At 40.2% G+C, this 22,680-nt stretch overlaps 1 protein-coding gene across 2 annotated transcripts in view; it reads right to left on the reverse strand.

Moving 5' to 3' along the window:
* Positions 1 to 22,680, reverse strand: part of lrrc1 (leucine rich repeat containing 1) — a 156,734-nt gene that overhangs the window by 80,573 nt on the left and 53,481 nt on the right. For both annotated transcript variants that reach the window (XM_020528127.2, XM_048597478.1), the window contains exons 4-6: positions 22,521 to 22,610; positions 3,711 to 3,767; positions 2,324 to 2,387 (exon numbers count right to left, since the gene is read on the reverse strand). In XM_020528127.2, coding sequence (XP_020383716.1) covers positions 2,324 to 2,387; positions 3,711 to 3,767; positions 22,521 to 22,610 — 211 coding nt within the window. The remainder of the gene's footprint in view (positions 1 to 2,323; positions 2,388 to 3,710; positions 3,768 to 22,520; positions 22,611 to 22,680) is intronic.

Below are 22,680 nucleotides of genomic sequence, written 5' to 3' on the forward strand. Positions count from 1 at the left end.
CAGCTGCTCTGCCCAGAACCATAAGAAACTACAGAAGCGGGTGTACACAGCCCAGACCAATCATGGAAGCCAACCTTCCATCCAATGACTCCATTTACATGGCTCGCTGCCGCAGAAAGGCTGCAAATATCATCAAAGACCCATCACACCCTAGTAACGATCTCCTACAACCTCTTATGTCAGCCAGAAGACACAGAAGCCTGAACACATGCACAAGCAGGTTTGGGAACAGCTTCTTCCCTGCCATTATCAGACTGATGAATGGACTCTCTAGCTTCAAATAACGCTGATCTTGCTAACGGTGATCTCGCCTAGCACACGCCCTGTACAATGTAACCTGTATGCCTCTAAATCTTTTTGATCTATACATCCTTTGCTTACTATGATCTGTCTGCACCAATCATAAACAAAGCTTTCCACTGTATTTCAGAATACAAGACAATAAATAAATCAATTAGACCCAGGGCCTAGAATCATTCAATTTAGACAGGTGGTAATGAGATCAACAGTCTCCAACTGCACTGGCACCATAAAAAAATTGTTTTTTTTTACAAGTGGTTGTACTTGCTTTGCTTATTCCCTGTCTCATCTGTTCTGGGTTCAGGGTGCAGATCCTCATATTCAAGGTTTAAACATAGAAACTCTTTGGAAAGAGGAGTTACATTTCCTTTATATTGCCAGGTCAGCAATGGGAAACTGCCTCATGTTCTTTTCTCTAGTCACCTTGTTCATTGAAACTGAAAATAGGAGGCTCCTACAAGGAACTATGGAGTTGCTGATAGTGCCAACAACTGCGAAAGGATACAGCAGGATATAGGTAGATTGGCGACTTGGGCACAGAAATGACAGATGGAGTTGAATCCAGACAAATGCGAGGTGATACTCTTTGGAGGATCAAATTTAGGTGTGAATTACACTGTTAATGGCAGAACCCTTAGGAACATTAATATACAGATGGATCTGGGCGTGCAGGCCCACAGTTCCCTAAAAGTGGCAACACAGGTGGCCAAAGTGATTAAGCAGGCATATAGCATGCTTGCCTTCGTCAGCCAGGGCACGAAGGACAAGAGTTGGCAAAATGCACTGCAGCTAATATAAAGCCCTTGTTAGGCCACATTTGGAGTATTGTGTGCAGTTTTGGTCACCACACTACCAGAAGATTGTGGAAGCTTTGAACAGCGTGCACAGAAGGTTGTTGCCTGGTCTTGGGGGTAATGCCTATGAGGAAAGGTTAAAAAGACTAGAATTGTTTTCTCCAGAAAGACAGCGGCTGAGAGGAGACCTGATAGAGGTCCACAAAATTATGACAGGCATAGACAGGGCGAGTAGTGAGAGACTTTTTCCCACCATTGATGCTTGAATTACAAGACGGCACAGATTCAAGGTGAGAGGCCAAAAGTTTAAGGGAATGTGCAAAGAAAGGTTTTCACACAGGCAGCGGTAGGAGCAAGGAATGCACTGCCAGATGTGATGGTGGAAGTAGGCACGTTGGTGACATTTAAGAGGCATCTGGATGGTTACACGAATAGGGAGGGAAGAGAGGGTTATGGACCAAATAAGGGCAGAAGGTTTATTTTTTAGTTTAGTCAGGGCATGATGATCGGCACAGACTTGGAGGGCCAAAGGGCCCGTTCCTGTGCCGTACTTCTCTTTTGCTCTTCTGTTCTTTTGTAAACTGGAAAGTGCAAAGTACAAGGTAGGGAAATTTGAGCTTGGGAAGATCACAACTGTTAGCTTCATAATTACTAAACAACTAAACAGCTTTATTGAACACGGAAAGCTTTTTTGAATATATTTATGAAGTATCAGATTGCTTTATAATGATTTTAAAAGTAATAATGAACTTCCAACTTTTTTTAAATAGTCTGTTTACCTTAAGTTCATCTTCTATTTTAACACAGCTATACCTTTATTTCATTATCTGATGATATAAATTCAAAGGAAAGGATGTTAAGTGCTTCTAATTTCCAAAATCTGTTGTGAGAAAATTTAAATTTGATTATTTACTGACATTACTGCTGCTCTACTCCAAGGCATTCCTTTGACATGGCAGCGGATTTATACCATCGTGGAGAACAGTTAAACTCCTACCACGGAGATTGTCAGACCTTTATTTGCAACCTTTCGGGTCAGCAGTAAGCACTCTTCCTTTGCTGCTAACTGCAAAACCCAGGCCAAGGAGCTCTATTATAGGTATGTAATACAATGATTAGCTTAACCTTTACTCAAAATGTGAGGACAAATCATTCCCTGATAGCATACAACTCTCTGATTTTTCATTTTGCCATGCAAAAGGAAAAGCATCACTTGAAACAAATCTTACCAAAGTATATAGTTCATTGTTTCCAAGGTCCAATTCTTCCAATTTGCACAGAAGGGAAAGCGATCTGTAAATTAATATGGTTTCTCAGTGTCAACATTTTGATTGCTATATCATTCACCCGTAAGGTTTGTAGCAGCAGTTAACATAGGCATGCACTGAACAGGACTTGATAATGGTCACACTATACATTCTACATCAACCATAAACACAAAGTAATATTTATTGGTGCAGAAAACTATAGCTTTGAAAGTCACTGTTCCATGCAAAGGGCATTTGGTTTGAAATTTAGTTTCCACTTTTTACATTTAACAAGTAGTTTTGACACTGATTGTGTTGTTGCCAATACGAACGGGAATAAAAATTTAAGGCTATAGCAAAATAGCCATGTCAATTTGAAATTCTTAACAATAAATACATAAACCAATTTCTAGTCTTATTCAACTAATTGCGGATTGCAAATCTGAAGATATAAAAGAACTATGAACATGTACAAATTAAAAGCTTGACAATATAGGAGAAACATACATACACATGTGCACACATATACATACACATGCACACACACAGCTCTTGAATTTTTTTCAACCAAGGGAGAGTCAGACTACTTGGGTAGCAGGATTTCCTCCCAGTTAGGAGGCCCCTGGAGCCTCACCGCCACCACCAGATCAATTAACAACATAATCCACACAGGCACCAGCAGCCTCTCAGTGTCCTACCCACACAACTATTATTTATGTGTGCCTAGATGGTTATGTCAGAATTCTATTCACTCAGACATCATGGCGAACTACTTTGCCCCCGTCAAATGTCCAGACAGGTATTTTCCATCTGCGATGGGAAGGATAGCTGAATTTTCTCCCTCTTTATCAAACTAGACTAGTGGTCAATGTGCAGCCCCAACTGTTCCTGTAGGTAGGATTTGAGACAAGGACTTAAAACCATACTCGAGGGTAGTTCCTTTGTCCACAAGCTACAGGCAAAATCAGACCACCTCCCATCAAATTCAGGTTAGCATTTTCTTCCTCACTAGCAAAGAGATGAAAACACTTTTAAAAACGTTTCCCACAATTTCCCTTCTCTCTACACTAACGGAAATAGGATAGAGAGCACCAAGGGCACAGGACTTAAGAAACCTCACTATCCAAAATGACAAATTTAGTCATTGGGTGTGAAGGGAGATCTCACAGAAACAGTTTCTTATTGATAATGAATTTAGGAGATTTTCTGATTCAAGTAATCCTGCAAATATTTAACTAGAAGTTACAAACCTTAATTCCTACAAAATATCCAATTCAAAGAACTTCATTTCATCATCATTCGTGATTTTCCATTTTTTTTATATCAGTGTACAGTTACATAAATAGACAAAAATATCTATTGCACTTACTCTGGTAGCAAGGTCAGTAGATTCTCTCTTAGCTCAAGTGACGCCAAGTTTATAAGACTGAAACAGTGAGAAGAAACAATGAAATACAAATTTCAGAAAAAAAAAATCAACTTGAATATACAATGTTAATTCCTTAAGACATTGTTACATATACTGAAAAGCAGAGACATCACCACGGACATTGGGGGAAGCTGTCTGGTGAAGTCTCATCCTACACAAGTCTACCACCCTTAGCCCAACTCTGACTCCCACTCCAAATTAATAACCTACATTTCAAGATTACTTCCAATCCATGCTTTTATTATCACTACCATATTATACTATGTCATATCAAATGCTTTCTAATAAATTGCATACAAACAATGTTCATAGATATGACATCCTCAATAGATTATTGTGAAACAGTGCCTTTCCAAATTGACTGGCTTTGATCAGCTTGTGCCAGTTTGCATGCTCAGCTACTTTGATATGAGTGGTAATTCATCATTCAGTAATATATAAACTCATCTAAAATGTGCTTCTTATTTTTGGAACAGGATTGAACTAATCTACTAGAATATATCTAAACTTGGAAAATTTCAAGCGCTGGAGTGAGGCTCAATCACAGTTGTTATGGCAGATAGTGCACTGACACTATAATCCCCACAGATAAAAGAACCTAAAAATCATTAGATCATTTTCAATAAGTAATCACTTTAGGTACAAAAATCAAATCCAAGTCCAAACAATTAAGGAATTGAAACTGTACATTCAAATGACTTAATCATTAAGAACTTCAATCTCCTTCTGAAAATAACTGCATTTTCATCTTCCAATGAAGCACATGAACAAATTACGTCAGATGCAGCAGTCATGGACTTAAAGAAGTCCCATTGCAGGAGTTAAGTTGAAAATATATAAAAGGATTTGCCAGCAGCACCATCAGACTTTCATCCACTACTCTCCAGGGGAATGTGTACGGGGAATTGATTTTCACAGGGAAATGCAACACTTGTCATGGCAACAAGTTAGTGTCTGCAATCAAGAAATATTCTAGGGCTGAATAGATGTGAATAGGAAAAAATTTATAAGTACATTTTCGATTGATTCAGTCAGGTTGAAGCTGAGGAATGTTGATGGGAAAAGTACAGCAAGCTCTCCTTTTCTGAGAAGGATACCCACTGCACTATACCCATCACTTATCAATCTTTTATGAGCTTGTTTTGGTTGCATTAGCTCAACGTGAAAGTTCTTAAACTTGTTTTCAATCCTTTCATGCCTAATCTCTCCTAACTCTAACCTATCCTTGCTTTTTACCTTAATCAGTGAAGTGTGCTATAAAATATGGACCAACATCTACAAGTTGAGAAGTGACTCTCTATCACAGTTCTTTGAGTAGTGTGCTGGATATCAAGCTCCACTACTCCTTCAGTGTCACAAAATTTAAAGATTTTTTAAGAAGTGCACAAAGATTCCCCTGATTTTCAGACCCAGATTGACTGAAAGCAGAGACCAGGTTTGTGCACTTAACAAGAATTCCTAGTTATAACAAGTAATTAGATTGTAACTAGCTTGTAAGCAGTTATAAACTGTTGTAATTTAACACTGCTAGTTAACAATCTAATCCCTATAAACTCCCACTGCATACACAGACAGGCAATCAGGCATAGACATGGGGAAAGAAAAACAGCTGGAGAGAAAAATGTGAAAGCAGTTTAATGGATTTGATTCACAAGGTCTGTTAAGTCGGTTCTTGCTGTTTAGGTTTCCTTTTTCGAATGCTTCCACTAGTTTGGAAGAGGCATAAGAGGTGCCTGGTTCACTTATAACGGTTATCTGACTTATCAGTTAAAAGCCACAGCTTACAGCAACTGAAGGAAAGATAAACTGGTCTGTTTCAGTTTAGTGTGGATTTTGGATGCAGAGACAGACAGCTTAAGAGCTGATGGAAATCTGTTCACTTCTTTGTATCTTTTTCCCAGCCCCTAACAGTTCAGTTACCCAAGAATCAATCACATGGTTGCTGGCAGGCAAAAGTCCTGAGTCAATGAAAACTAGTCATGAGTCCACAGACCAATCAACTTCTTGTACCAACCAAACCTCCATCCGAATACAGGACTTTTCCGATCTAGCTACAAACTAATCTTCAATTACTGCTTATTTAAGTGGCTGTTTAAACATGCTTCCATGTGTGTCAGGTTGCTTAGTTTTCAAATGCAATCTCACAGCAATCTTTTAAAGCAGTGGTTTTAAAACAATTCTTCTCATTTCAATTCACAATTTTTTTAAAATACCACAAAAATAAATATGTCCCACATTTCAATGAAGGCCAAGACAGCATATTCTTGGCCTTCAGCTCATACAGTCAAAGAGCTATACAGTACAGAAACAAACCCTTCGGTCCAAATTGTCTGCACCGATCAGATATCCCCTAAACTGATCTAGTCCCATTTGCCAGCATTTGGCCCATATCCCTCTAAACCGTTCCTAGTCATGGACCCATCCAGATACCTTCTGAATGTTCTAATTGTACCCACCTCTACCACTTTCTCTGGTAGCTCGTTCTATACACACAGCACCCTCACGTGAAAAAGTTAACCATCAGGTCCGTTTGAAACTTTTCCCCTCTTCCCTTAAACCTATGCCCTCTAATTTTGGACTCGCATATCTTAGGAAAAAGACCTTGGCTATTCACCCTATCCATGCCCCTCATGATTTTATAAACATCGACAACATCACCTCTCAGCCTTCAACGCTCCAGCCTAGTCAGCCTCTCCCTATAACTGTTTGAGGAATAGAGCACTTGAGGACGAGGATGACAAGCTCATGACTCAGGTCATGAGTAACCGGACAACAGTGATCGCTGTGCTCCTACCTGCAAATATTTGACCAACCTGCAGCTACCACCTCAAACCAATTTATACCACCCATGGTGGCTTCACAAGACCCTCCCAATCCATTGGCAAAATAGGTGATGCAACAACAATGCCCTCTTCCCAAGTTAACCTGACTAACATCAAGATGCTAATCATTACAAACACATGATATTCATACATGACACTAGATTTTCAAAGCAGCTGTTCTACCCTGAACTCACCAGAGTAGGAGACTCCCAATGGACAGCTGAAGCACCTTAGGGATGCCCTGAAAGCATCCCACTCAATTTACAGGAGTCCTGATCTGTGACGAAATAAAAAGGAGAGGATCCATTTGGGAAGGCATCAAACATGGAAAGTTACATAAAAAACCTCATGCATCCAACACTGCAGGGACCACCGACCTTCCATGTGGCAGAGTTTGCCGATCATGCATTGAACTTCTGAACCACCTCAGAACCCCTTGAAAGCAAATCATCAATCCTGAGGAACTGCCTAAGAGAACCTCCTCCCACCCTGTATTCAGTTAAGATATCCCCTCCATCAATTCAAGCTTCTTGAACATTCTTGATTTCAAACACTCTATCACTGGTGTCCATATCGTCAGCTACCAAAACCATTAAGTCTGGAATCACCTTGATCATCTTCTCAACCCCTCTTTCCTCTTTTAAGACATTCCTTAAAACCAAATTCTCATTGGAACATAAGCACAGGAGTAGGCTATTCAACCCTTCATGCCCACAATTGACTACTGTTAACCTACTAAGTTATCCCTATTCTTAACAGGGAGGCTTTTAAAACTACTGGCATTGCAATGGCCATCCTTAGTTAGGTTAGTGTGAATTAGTCAAATTTAATGAGTTTGACATTATCACAAACCCATAATCTGCTTAAAATCCAGATAAGTCCTTCATAGTATCTCTTCTAAATATAGTAAAAACATCTGTGCACAAAATGAAGTGCTAAAAAGAACTTTTGCTCAATTTATCCAAAGTAAAACATTTTCCAGGTGAAAATGCAACGTGGGTAATTTAAAAGTTCTCCCTATAACATCCATAACTACTTACTCAGCAGGGATGGAAACACCCAAACTGTCTTCATTAGACACCAAAAGGCAACAAAGGGAAGACGAGTACCCAAACCGGGCACAAACTCTCAGCAAAGGTTCATTCTCTTGTTCATGTTCCAGTAACTCATGTTTTCACACATGCAATACATTAAAAAGGTGAAGTAGAGATTATGAATGTGGTATTAGTCATCTTCCTGTATTTCATAGATTCTGGAATAGTACCTGATAATAGCAAATGAACAGCTATTTAAACAAAAGAGCAAGAAAATTGAGAACGACAAGACCTGTTATCCTGACGTCAGTCTCAGGGAAATGCTAGCATCTATTATTAAGGAGATAGCATGCTGTGGTAATATGGCTGGACTAGTAAATCAGAAACACAGGAAATGCTCTGGGGATCCAGCTTTTAATCGCACCATGGCAGATGATGGAATTTGGATCTGGAAATTAAAATACAGCAATGACCATGAAACCATTGCTGTTGTGTAAAAACTAATCTCGTTCACTAATGTCCTTTCAGGAAGGAAAACTGCTGTCGTTAGATAAATCATAGATCATAGAATCCCCACAATGTGAAAACAGGCCTTTCGGCCCAACAAGTCCACACCGACCCACACAGCATCCCACCAAGACCCATCCACCTAATCTACACATCCCTGAACACTATGGGCAACCCAGCATGGCCAATGCACCTAAACTGCACACCCTCGGACCGCGGGAGGAAACCGGAGCACTCAGAGGAAACCCACGCAGACATGGGGAGAATGTGCAAGCTCCACACATACAGCTGCCAGAGCGTGGAATCGGACCCAGGTCCCCAGCGCAGCGAGGCAGCAATGCTAACCACTGAGCCACCGTGCCGCCCCAGTAAAATTAAGAAACTTTTCTCTGCAGAGATCAGCTGTACAAAAAATATTGGCTATATAATTGCTAACTTAAGAAGAAAAAAGGATATGATATGAAATGTACTAGGCATCTCTTATTCTGGGGTCTGGGCATACAGACCAGTGCTACTAAACACATGCAGTTGTCTGGGATCTTTTCAAATGCAGTTTGTTCACAAGTTGAGAGGTGGTCTTCTAGAAGCTCCTCAGGAGGATAAATGCATAGTTTTCAGCTCGTACATTGGAATCTCAGAAGATTCAGCTGGCCTGGTGAATGTTTGACTCCAGACCCACAGTAAGATGGCTGACCCTCAAGTGTTTTCTGAAATAGCCTAGCAAGCCAGTTATCAATCGCTAAAAAGATCTCAAATGAAAGAAAGGGCTACCTGGCATCAGCTAGGGCTGCAAAAACAATGGTAAACTCAGCCTTGTTGATCTTGCAAAGTTTTCCTTACCAAAATCTGAGGGCTCATGCCAAAATTGGGAGAGCAGTCTCACAGACTGCACAAGAAACAGACTAACATTTTCTGTAAGGTATAATTCGATAAGTATGACTATGTCCAAGACAATACCATCACCATTCTTGGGTATATCCTCTCCCAACAGCAAGGCAGACCTAGCAGAGGTGGAGGCATATTGATATATAAAGTCAGGAGAGTGGTGCCCTGGGTGCCTTCAACATTGCTCCTAAGAAGTCTTATAGGATCAGGTCAAACATGGGGAAGATGACATCCTCTTAACTACCACATACCGCAACCGCAACCGCAACCCCACCCCACACCGCCACCTTAGCTGATAAATCAATGCTCCTCCATAATGAGCACCACTTGAAAGAAACAGAGTGGCAACTGCACAGAATGTACTCTAGGTGGGGAAACTTCAAAATCCATCATCAAGAATGACTCAGCAGAACTACTGCTGAGTTGGTCAAGCCCTGAAGGACACAGCAGTTAGACTTGGTCTGCAGCAGGTGCTAAGAGAAAATCTTGAAATCATCCTCACCAAACCGCCTGCTGATCATCTGCCCATAACAACACCAGTAAGAGGGATCACTACACTGCCCTTGAGGAGACAAAGTCCCATCTTCACAGTGAGAATACCCTCCATCTTGTCTGGTGTGGCATTACCACTGTGCCAAGAGGGACTTAGAACAGAAGCAAACACAGAAAATGGATAAAGTCAGCAAATCTGGCAGCATCTGCAGGGACGGAAACAGAGTTAATATTCTGAAGAAAAATTATATCAAACTCAAAATATTAATTTTGTTTCTCTCTCCGCAGTTGCAGCTGGACTTGCTGAGATTCAGCAGCATTTGCTACGTTTGTTTCAGATTTCTAGCATCCACAATATTTTGCTTTTATTAGGCTTCATACAGATTTGCAACTTAAGACTAGTATCCATAAGGATCTGAGAGGGCTATCAGTAGCAGCAGAATTGTACTCCAACACACTCTGCAACACCAATGGCATATCCCCATTCTAGAATTATCATCAATCCTGGTTCAATGGAGAGTGCAGCAAGCAGCACCCAGGCATACTTAAAACTTAGCTATCAAACTGGTGAAGCTGCAAATAGCTGATGAAGGGTCTAGGCCCGAAACATCAGCCTTCCTGCTCCTATGATGCTGCTTGGCCTGCTGTGTTCATCCAGCTCTACACCTTGTTAAGCTGCAAATAAAGTCTACTTGTTTGCCAACTACACAAATAAATGATAGACAGGACTCATCATATCAGAACCATTGGTTGTTGAATTAAGATCTACTGTCCTGCCTCATCCATTTGTGAATGGTAGTAGACAATTAAATAACTCACTGAAAGAGGAGGTTCCACAAATATCCTCATCCTCAATGATACAGAAGGCCAGCTCATCAATGCAAAAAGACAAGGCTGAAGCATTTGCAATAATCTTCAGTCAGAAGTGCCAAGTAGATGATGCATTTCGGCCTCCTCCAGTAAGAGACGCCAATCTAAGTCAATTTGATTCATTACACATGGTATCAAGAAACTGGTGGAGGCATGGCAAAGGCTACGAGCCCTGCCGATATTCCAGCAATAGTACAGGCACCATGCAGTCCAAAAGTTGCCATACCTCTTACAACACAGGCAACTACTCAGTAATATGAAAAATTACTCAGGCATAGACATTTTTAAATTAATCTGTTCAGGCATGACACATCTCTGGAGCAGGTGGGACTTAAACACGGGTCTTTTGGCCCAGAGAGGTGGACATTACCACTGTACCACAAGAGTCCTTAATTGCCCTGCCCACAAAAAGCAAGACAAATCCAACACAGCCAATTACTGTCACATAAGTCTACTCTTGAACGTCAGCAAAACAATGTAAGGTGTCATCAAGAGTAATATTAAGCAACTATTGCTTAGCAATAACTTGCTCATTGACACACAGTTTGGCTTCCACCAGGGCCACTCAGCTCCTCACCTTACAACAGTCTTAGCTCAAACATGGACAAAGGAGCTAAATTCCATAAGTACGGGGAAGTCACTGCACTTGACCAAGTGTAGCATCAAGGAACTTTAGCAAATCTACGGTCAACAGGAATCAGGGCAAAATTCTTCACTGGTTGGAGTCATACATGGCACAAAAGATGGTTACAGTTGTTGTAAGTCAATCATCTTAGCTCCAGGACATCACTCCAGCCAGGCCCAGCCATCTTCAGCTGCTTCATCAGAAATGGTGTTTTCATCATAAGGTTAGAAGTGGGAACATTCACCCATGATTGTATAATGTTTAGCACATTCATGACACCTCAGATCTGAAGCAGTCTGCCAAAATGTAACACGATCTGAACAATACTTAAGCTTGAGATGTTAAGTGGCAAGTGAAATTCACACGAAGTGCCAGGCAATGGCCATCTCTAACAAGAATCTAATCATCATCCCCTGTCACCGAATACCATTACTATCCTAAATCCCTCACTATGACAACGTCCTGATGCTTAGCACTGACCGAAAACTGAACTGGACCAGTCATATAAATAATGCAGCAATAAAAGCAGGTCAGAAGCCAGGAGTCCTGCAGCAAATAACCTACATCCTGACTTCCTAAAGCCTGTACACCATCTGCAATAAATGTCAGTAGTATCACATAATACTCTCAATAAGTTCAGCTCCAACAACACAAAACTATCCAAGAAAGAGCAGCCGATTTGACTGGCTGCAGATGCGGTGCCACTGACTTCTTCCACCAATGCATAGAAGCAGCAGTCTGTGTCACCTGTAAGATACACTGAAGAAATTATCCAAGGCTGGTTTGAAAGTATCTTCCCAACCCAGGACCATGGCCATCTAAAATGATAAATGGGAACACCATCACCTGTAATTTCCTGACTTGGAAACATATCACCATTCCTTCACCGTCGCTGAATCAAAATCCTGGAACTCCCTTCCACTAGCATTGTGGATGTACCAATACCAAACAGACTACAGCAATTCAAGAATGCAGCAATAAATAATGGCAGACCAACAACACCCACATTCCATGAATTAACAAAAACTGGGATACTGGACATTTAGAAATAATAGGAGGATTGGCCAGAATCAGCATGAATTTTGAAACAGAAATTAAATTTGGGTGGAATTAGCAGAATCAATAAGGGGAACCAGTGGTTGTGGCATACTGCATTTAGATTTTCAGAAGGCTTTCAGTATTGTCCGATACAAAAGTTAGGTAAACAAAATTAGATCACATGAAACTGGGAGTAACATACTCGCACGGACTGAGAACTGGCTAACAGACAGAAAGCAGAAGAGAAATAAATGGATCATTCTCAGGTTGCAGACTATGACCAGTGGAGTACTGCAAGGATTAGTGCTTCCGCCCCAAATATTTACAATATATTTCAATTATTTGGATGTGGGACCAAATGTACTTTTCCAAATTTGCTGATTACACAAAAATCTTAGTTGTAAGAAGGTTGCAATCAGGCTTCAAGGGGATTTTTAGATAGGCTAAGTGAGTGGGCAAGAATATGGCAGACGCAATATCATGTGGAAAGATGGGAAGTTATCCATTTTAGTAGGAAAAGCAGAGAATTCCCTAAATGGTAAGAGTTTAATGAGCACTGGTGCCCAAAGAGTCTTGCTGACCTTGTTTATTAGTCACTAAACACTAACATGCAAGTGCAGCAAGCAATTCAGAAGGTCTTTGTTGCAACAGAACTTGATTACAGGAGTATTAGAGATCACAGTTTTGGTGTTCTTAACCAAGAAAAAATATATTTTCAGTCCAGAACGCAAATTTTCACCATACTGACATCTGGGGTGGCAGGATTGTCCCGTGAGAAGAGATTGAGGAGACTGGGCCTGTATTCTCTAGACCTTAGAGAAATGAGAGGTGATCCAACTGAAAACATACAAATTTCATTTACAGGTTCAACAGACTAGATGTAGGAAGGATGTTTCCCTTTCATACCCTAGGACACAGTTACAGATTAAAGCGCAGTTATTTAGGACTCAAATGAGGAAAAATTTCATCACTCGGCATACTGAATCTTTGAATTTCGCTACCCAACTCCAGAGTGTGGGAGCTCATTCATCAAGTATGTACAAGACTGAAATCAATAATTTTCAATATTAAGAGATATGGGGAAAAGCACAAAAATGAAATTGAGGCAGATAAGCCATAATCTAGTATAATGGTGATACTGGTACAAGTGAGGTGTAGAACCAGTTAGAGTGCCTTTTGGCTTTCCAACCATTGCTGAGCACAGCCATTTAATCTATAGTCAGATGCTGTGCTCAACTACTGGTTTAATATACAAAATGCAATCATTGTAGTTTCTCCAAGATGAACGGCCAGGTTTTTAGAACTACATACCCGATTAGAACTGCATAAAAATAAATAGAGAAACTTGAAGGAAGACCAACAAATTTAGTTAATGTGGATCAGATTTTAAACAGATTATACAGCTATAGAATTATGATTATCTTGAGCACTGACACCATGCAACATTAGTGAAATAAACCTCACTGATGCTTCTTACTGCTTCATTTGGTCCTTTCAACCAGTCTAGATTCCGTTGAATATAAAAGTCAATGGTCTATTAATCACACTCTACATTATAACATTTCACACAATAAGCATTTTCCCCTGTGAGCTTTTGTTACTAATTAGCACTGTTTGATGCCCAAGGCTAGGTGACTTACAAAGGAAAATAAAAAGGCATTGCAAATACTGGAGTAAAACAGAAGTGTAAAAATGCAGGATCATGTTGGTGCGTTAGACATATCATTTCCAAGACCTTCACCTCACTGAACGCTAACAGAGGTGTCTGGAAGTCAAGAGGAGACAGTTTGTACATCATAAAATAGGCATCTCTAAGTTAAAACAAACAATACTTACTTAACTAAGCCCTATTACAGAATGGACAAGAACAATCATTTCAGAAAAGTTAATTACAATTGTGTAACATTTAATTTTTAAAATATTTTCTAAGAAAAAAAGATAATTTCCAGAACATTAGTTACAGCATTACACTGGACAGTTAGTTCACACTAACAAAGCCAAAACAAGATATAAAACTGATGTCACAAAGTTGTTCATACAAGGTGTGATCAATGGATGAAGCGGATTTGATAATAGTGCATTGGAATCAAAAATCCTGGAAACATTAAAACAAAACACAACTGGATGCTGGTCATTCATAGCAAAGCGAGTAATGGGAAGAGGCAGGGTAGAAATAATACAGCAGGACAGACCAAAAATGCATTCCTCATCTTATATGAGGGCCTTGTATGATATCACATGCTTTTCAAATTCTAAATCCCCAGTAATCCCGGAGTGCCCCGGAGTCTTGTCACCCTTTTGAAACTACAGCAGATTTTGGCCTGCAGTTGGTCTTATAGGGTTACTGGGAGAAAGCGGGATAATGGGGTTGAGGAACTTATCAGCCATGATCGAATGGTGGAGCAGACTCAATGGGCCGAATAGCCGAATTTCTGCTCCTATGTCTTATGGTAATGATACTCAAGTTGCCAGCATTCGCTGCATAACAACTGCAAAACTAACAGCAGCTTCTGTATTCTGTAGCCATGCAGTCAAAATGTAGACATACAGAAGATGCTTTGCAGCACCACAGCATTTGCTGTTCAAGTGGCTGCAGATGGGAAATCTTAGAAAGTATTGATTTGGTGTGAAGTTCCATTTTTGAAACCATCAGTCTCAATGTAAAAACCCTGGAAAAAGGTTACAAACCGGGAAGAAAGTTTATTATATGAAACAACATAATACAGGGTGTACTTAATAGACAATTAACTTATATTTGTAGCATCTAGGGTAGAATTTAATGGCATGCTGAATTCATAATTACTATTTAGCAACTTCTCAATCCCTGAGAAACAAGTTTTATATTTTGGCATATCATTTCTTTCCACGATGATAAAATATAGATAGATTACAATAACTAAAACGACAAAAATTATGTTTGATATTTTAGCTTCTATCTTCACCCCATGTGATGTCCTGGTCATTCATTCATTGAATAAAATAACTTAAAGATGAAGGACAGCAAGTGAATTCTATTTCCTAGCTTGTTGCATGTGAAAATTGTTTGGTTAGCCTACATGATGACATCACTGTTGCTGTACAGGGAGATCCCCCATGGCTGGTATGAATAAAGATTGTCAGAAAAGGTGAAATTCACAGTGCAGAGATTGCTAGATGTCGTGCATAGCTTTCTTCAAGGTTGGCAGCAAGTTCTTGTCAACTGCTAATCCAACTGTAGTGAATTCCAGGAATGGCAAGTGATAAGTTGAGCTTGGAATCAAAGTCAGGGTTGTCAATAGGATGGTGAAGATAGTTACTGAGGCAAGTTTGGCAAGATACAGCAAGAAAACACACTAGGCCTCACAGAGAAAAGCTTCCAAAAAACGTGATGCAACACACAATTGGCCATAAAATACGCAAGATTCAGCCCCGTGTCTTTAAGTGCACCAACAACCCTAGGGATTTGCATTTCCCTAAAAATTGCAATTTTTAATTGCCATTTGTATCAAAATTAACATTGGTACAGTATTAAAATTATTTGAAGTAAAATGTCCCTTTCCCAATATTAATTCTGTTCTCTTTATATTCATATATCCTGTTCTAGATCATTCTAAAAAAAAAAAAATCCCACATACACCAGGTTCTAGCATCCATTTTTAAACTGGAAACCAGCAAAGAAAATGGGACATGCTGGTCAAAAAGCAACTCTAAACGGACTACACAATTAATCTGAATTTAGTCATACAAAGATTGACTTTGGTAGTTCAAATGCAACCAGGGCAACTTTCAAACTGACTTTTGTAAAGGAATAGCAACACTGCAGAAGCTATCTGGTTCATCTGGAGATAACTCATCTACAATGTTAAAGGTTACATTTTTTTCCTAAATTACAAACAAGTATTTATGGGTACAACGCTATCTGGCAGCAATTCAATCTTAATATTCCCCAGACATTCATAAACTACTGAGAGTTAGTGTATTTAATTTATTTGACACAGTAACTGCCAACCACATATTACTGAACTCATTTCACAATTCTAAATCCCATGTCTAGTTACGCTATATAAATCAAACTTCAAACCTACCAACTTCAAGTTTGAAACTGTAAATCAAGCCATGATAGATTCTGGTTAATTCAAGATGGGGTAAGGGGAAAAAACTGTGGCTGTACGAACCATTTTTTGAGGTATTTTCAATGTTGGAATTGATTTCCTTGGATTTTAGGAGCAGTAATTACTGTTTTATAAGCGGTTGCATTGTTTTGGAACTTTGTAAACAAAAAAGGTCAAAACAACAGCACTTTAAAAACGAGGAAGAGAGACAAAGCAGATAGCACATGGGAAGTAAAAAAAAACAGAAGTAAACCTACACAGTCATGGGGCCCAATTGAAACTAAACAACTGACTGTCTCTGCTGTTTAGTTTCAACTATCTCTGGACATCAGAGTTCAGTCTAAGCAAAATATCAAACAGTGAAATTCACAGCTGACCTTGGAGAAACCTGTGTGGGGAGCTCACAGCAGGGGAGCAGCTAAGTGGTTTATTTTTTAAAGTGGAACCTCATTTTTTTGTAAATTTACAATAGTGAGTAGAGTGGGTTTTTTATATTGTGTTTTATTGAGATTTGTCTCTTGATTAAACTTTAAAATATAAAGCATAGATATTAGCCTGGAGTGGTGTTTTTAGAGCGGTAAGACTGTGCTATTTTGTGTGTCTGTAGATTGTTAAGGTGTAAAGATGGCATTTAGGAGAATGACATGTTCTTCTTGTTGGATGTGGGAGGTTAAGGGAAATTTCAATGTCACTGATGATTATGTCTGCAGAAAGTCAGATCGCATGGATCTGTTGGAGTGGCAGTTATAGGCAATGAGGAATTTACAAGAGCTAGGGGATATGATGGATGGCAGTTTCAGGAATGAAAAAGAAACGCAGATATAGTCAGGGAGATGGGCTCCCTCGAAGGAAAAGTAGGAGGGGTCGGCAGGTAGTGCAGGAGACTCCTGTGGCTATCCCCATCTCAAACAGGTACGCAGTTTTGGAAAACGTAGGGGATGATGGACTCTCAGTGGAATGCAGCAACAACAGCCAGGTTTCTGGTACTGAGGCTGGCTCTACTGTAACAAGAGGTACATCAGGTTCCAAGTGATCACTTATGATAGGGGACTCCTTAGTCAGAGGCACAGACAGACGTTTGTGCAGCCAACAAGACATCAGAATCATGTGTTCCCTCCCGCATGCCAGGATCAGAGTTATCTTGGAGTAGGTGCAAAAATTCTCCAAGGGGAGACAGATCAGCAGGAAGTCGTTACACATTGAAACTAATGATATAGGACGAGGCCCTGAGGAGAGAATATAGGAAATTAGGCATGAAAATCTCCCCACCAGTATATTAATCCGCTTCCAATTCAGGTGTCCTTCAGCTTCTCAGCAGGAAAATAAAAAGCAGGTCCTCGAGGGTAGTAATATCTGGATTACTCCTGGTGCCATGAGATAGTGAGATTAGGGATAGGAGGATAGAGCAGATGAATGCATGGCTAAGGAGCTGGAGTAGGAGAGAAGGATTCATATTTTAGGATCATTGGAATCTCTTCTGGGGTAGAAGTGACTTGTATAAGATCATATAGATTGCATCTGAATTGGAAGGGGACTAATATACTGGCGGGAAGATTTGCTAGAGCTGCTCAGGAGGATTTGAACTAGTGGGGGAGGTGGGAAGAACCCAGGAAAATAGTGAGATAAGAGATCAGTCTCAGACTAGTGCACTTGGGAAAAGGAGCAAGTCAAACAGTCAGGGCAGGCAGGAACAGAGCAGAGAACGAGGTAGGACTGATAAGTTAAACTGCATTTACTTCAATCCGACAGGCCTGACAGCCAAGGCAGATGAACTCAGAGCATGGTTGGGAACATGGCACTGGGATATGATAACAATTACAGAAATGTGGCTCCGGGATGAAAAGGCAGGTTAATGTTCCAGGGTATATATGCAATAGGAAAGATAGAAAAAGCGGGTCAAGAGAGGAGGTGGAAGAAGCGGGTCAAGAGAGGAGGTGAAATGGCATTTTTAATTAGGGATAACATTACCGCTGTACTTAGGGAGTGTATTCCTGGCAGTACATCCACAGAAGTTATTTGGGTGGAACTGATAGCCATAGTGGTGGTGCTAAATGTCTTAAAACACAAAGGTAGATAAATCCCTGGGACCGGATCAGGTGAACCCTAGAACTGTGTGGGACATGAAGGAAGTGATTGCTGAAATATTTGCAATAATGATAGCCACAAGTGAGGTGCCAGAAGACAAGAGGTTGGCTAATGCGGTGCCAGTATTTCAGAAAGGTGGTAAGGAAAGGCTAGGGAACTGTCAACCATTGAGCCTGCCATCAGTGGTGGGCAGGTTGTTGGAGGAGATCCTGAGGGGCAGGATTTACATGTATTTGGAAAGGCAAGGACTGATTAGGGATAGTCAACATGGCTTTGTGCATGGGAAATCGTGTCTCACCAAGTTAATTAAGTTTCTTGAAAAAGTATTGAAGATGATTGATAAAGGCAAAGTGGTGGACATGCTTCACAGTTGCTTGAAAATAGACTCGCAGGCAGACAAGGTAGTGAAGAAGGCATTCGTTATGCTTGCCTTTGTCGGTCAGTGTTTTGAGTATAAGAGTTGGGAGGTCATGTTGTGAGTATTCAGGACATGGGTTAGGCCACTTTTGGAATACGGTTTTCAATTCTGGTCTCCCTGCCATCGGAGTGATGTCGTGAAACTTGAAAGGGTTCAGAAAAGATTTACAAAGACGTTACCAGGGTTGGAGAGCTTGAGCTATAGGGAGAAGCTAAATAGGCTGGAGCTATTTTCCCTGGAACGTCGGAAGCTGAGGGGTAAACCTTACAGAAGTTTATAAAATCATGAGGGGCATAGATAGGGCGAATAGCCAAGATGTTTTTCCCAGGTTAGCGGGGTCCAAAACTAGGAGGCATAGGTTTACAGTGTAAGGGGAAAGATTTAAAAGGGACCAAACGGGCAACTTTTTCATGTGCGTGTATGGAATGAGCTGCCAGAGGAAGTGGTGGAAGCAGGTACAATTACAACATTTGAAAGGCATTTGGATGGGTCTATGAATAGGAAAGGTTTAGAAGGAAATGGGCCAAATACTGGCAAATGGAACTACATTAATTTAAGATACCTGGTCAACATGGACAAGTTGAACTGAAGGGTCTGTTTCCATGCTGTACATCTCTAAATCTTTTCTAATTTTTCTCTCTCTCTCTCTCTCTCTCTCTCTCTCTCTCGTGATTGTTTTTATAGTGGTGTTGACTACTAGCTGAGTAATGTGATACATCTGTGTAGTTTTTAATGGTGACTACTGCGTGCAAATTAAAACAAGGGAGACCTATTAACGTGTCATAATAATTGATTGAGTCATCTGATTGATAGTCTGGTGGATTGTTTTGCATTCTCCAGTAATATCTTTATGATGCAGCATATTGTATTTTGTAGCTCATAGTTTGAATATTTTTTTTAAAATAGTAAAGCACAGATAATCTAGTAACCAGCAAAATAAATGACCTTTTCTGGATTTGACTGGCTTTACAAAGTATTGCTGCCATGTGGCTTCTACTTATCCAAGTGTGCTTAGCTTCAGGGTATATTGATCTTTCGTACAGGCATATAAGGGTTATTTGCCAATGCTATCTTATGTGAACAAAATGGGAAATGAGCTGGCTCTAAAAAGATGATTTAAATTTCCAAAGATTTGCACAGGCATTCATTCTGTGATGTTTCACTTGACATATTATTTCAACATGCTTGTGAATATAACTAGGCTTTATGTTTGTTTTCCTGTAGTATGGCCAGAATGCGTTGGTACTTTAGTAGTTGATGCTTCGGTCTTCGAAATCAGTACGTCAACCTTGTTCATCTTCATGCAGATCAAGGAAGGTGGTATGAAACCAGCTTTGTATTATGTATATAAAATTATTCTGACAAAGTCCTCGACACGTTATAATATTTCATAATGGCAAGTCTGGCCACTTGAAAAGATTCAAAGACTGAAGAGGAATTATATTTCTCGTAAATTAGAAGAGCAAGAAAATGCTAGAAATGCTGTGCAGTCCATGCAGCATCTCTAGAGAGGGAAACGAAGTTTACATTTCACGTCTTTGGAAGGTTTGTGATGAAAAGCTATTTTCTGTTTTTATTTCAAACTTCCAGCGTTTATTTTGAATTTGTTTTCTCACTTTGGCTAAAGGTTCATTTTTCAGCCTGTTGCAATATACACTTAGGGAAAGCAATGGCCTAGTGCTATTATCGCTGGACTGTTAATCCAGAGACCCGGATAACATTCTGGTGACCCGGATTCAAACCCAGCCACGGCAAATGGTGGAGTCTGAATTCAATAAAATATCTGGAATTAAGAATCTAATGATGACCATGAATCTATTGTTGACTGTCAGGAAAAACTCACCTGGTTCACCAATGCCCTTTAGGGAAGGAAACTGCCAGCCTTACAGGTGTGGCCTACATGTGACTCCAGACCCACAGCAATGTGGTTGACTCTGAAATGCCCGCTGGGCAATTAGGGATGGACAATAAATGCTGTCTAGCCAGCAATGTCCTCATCCCATTAACGAATAAAGGAACCTTGCTGAACACCTTACTAAAGTCCATACAGATCATGTCCAACGCTCCGTCTTCATCAATCCTCTGTTACTTCTTCAAAAAAACTCAGCTATGTTAGTGAGGCACAATTTCCCATGCACAAAATCATGCTGACTATGCCTAATCATTTATGCCACAGAAAATCATCTGTCACCAATTAAATCAACGAGTTTGAGTGCCTTCTAAAGTCCTACTCTACAAGATACAGATTAGTTTATGTCAGTTGCTCTCACGTGTGAATATTAAATTTAGAATCAATTAATAAATTGAAATTCCCTGCATGACAATATGGGTACCATAATTATTTAGTGACCAGGTAAGTCATAGCATCATAAAATACACAAAGAGACAATTATGTTTGTGCCATTTCTTTCAAAGTCACCCAACAAGTCCTGCTCAATAGTTTTTTCTCCTAGCAGATGTATCCTTTTCAAGACTTTGTCAAATTCCCTTTCAAAATTACTATTTAATCCGCTTCACCCGCCATTTCGGGCAGAGCATGCTTGATCATAACTCCCACGAGAAAAAAAAATCCAATTTTAATGCTGGCTTTTGGCCGATTATTTTAAACTGGTGGTCTTTTGTTACTGGAACAGTTGCTCCCCATCTGCTCCATCAGAATACTTCATATGCTTTTCAACATATGGATTACATCCCCTCTTTGAAGTTTTTTTGCTTGGAACAAATTGATGTTGGCAGTTAGTTAAAATCCTGTGTTCTTCAAAGTGACAAATACTTTTGTCCTAGTGTGTGGTCTTTGATTGCCATTGGCTACCAATATCTGACAGACTAGCCTTTTTGCCTCACAATTTTAAACAGGGGTGTAATAACATTTGCAACTCTCCAGCATCACTTCCATGTTAAAGGAGAACTGAATGATTGAGGCCAGAATCTCCACAATTTTTCATCATAGAATCCCTACAGTGTGGAAACAGGCCTTTTGGTCCAACAAGTTCACATCACCCCTCAGAGCATCCCACCAAACCCATTCCTCATAACTCACCTAATCTACACTTCCCTGAACACAACGGGCAACTTAGCATGGCCATTCCAACCACCCTGCACATCTTTGGACTGTGGGAGGAAACCGGAGCACCCGGGAGGAAACCCACGCAGACACGGGGAGAATGTGCAAGCTCCACAGAGTCACCAGAGGGTTGAATTGAACCCAGGTCCCTGGCGCCGTGAGGCAGCAGTGCTAACCACTGAGCCACCGTGGCGCCCTCCTACTGCACCTGGTATTCGCAGGTGGTCTCCCATCCAAGTAATAACCAGACCTGAGTGTTCTTAGCTTCCGAGATCAGATGAGATCAGGTGTTTTCAGACTAGTAGGCAAAGCATTAAATTTGTGGCTAGAAACCCACAGACTTGGTCCCATGACCTTGGCGTTATTAGTCCCGTGCTCTAACCATCTGAGCTTACACTTATGTTCCTCAGCAACTTAGGATGTATCCTATTTTGTGTCTGGTAGCAATTCAAATACCGCCTCTTTATCCATTTTTACCACATGTAATGTTTCTATCCTTTCATCTTCTACCATGCCATTAATAGCATTCTCCTTTTTAGCGAAATCAGAAATCAAGTGCCCACTTGGCATTTTAGCTTTCCACTCTGGATCCACAGGATTGTTTTCTTTTTGATCCCTCATCTGACTTTCAAAAGGCGAAAAATGTTCATTTTGTGACTATGGCCAGTTAACAATATCTACTTATTTTGCACTATGTGGAGGTTCAACATAATTATGGCAATAACATTTCTAAATAACAAATAATAACTGTAAATTGATTTGATTGTTTTTGAACATATGGCAGTGTAGAAAATCCACAATGAACGCATTCTAACTTACTTTCCAATATTTTCAGGAAGCGCCTGTAATGAGATGTCATTCAGAGAGAGACAAGTCAAGTTCCGCAACTCAGGAAAGCTTTCGGGCAACCTGCGAACAAATAGATCATCAAGAATAACGATAATGCTCTGCAAACATCAGAAATCAAGAGGTTTGGACA

The sequence above is a fragment of the Rhincodon typus genome, chromosome 5 (genome assembly GCF_021869965.1).
Source record: "Rhincodon typus isolate 14 chromosome 5, sRhiTyp1.1, whole genome shotgun sequence".
NCBI lineage: Eukaryota > Metazoa > Chordata > Chondrichthyes > Orectolobiformes > Rhincodontidae > Rhincodon > Rhincodon typus.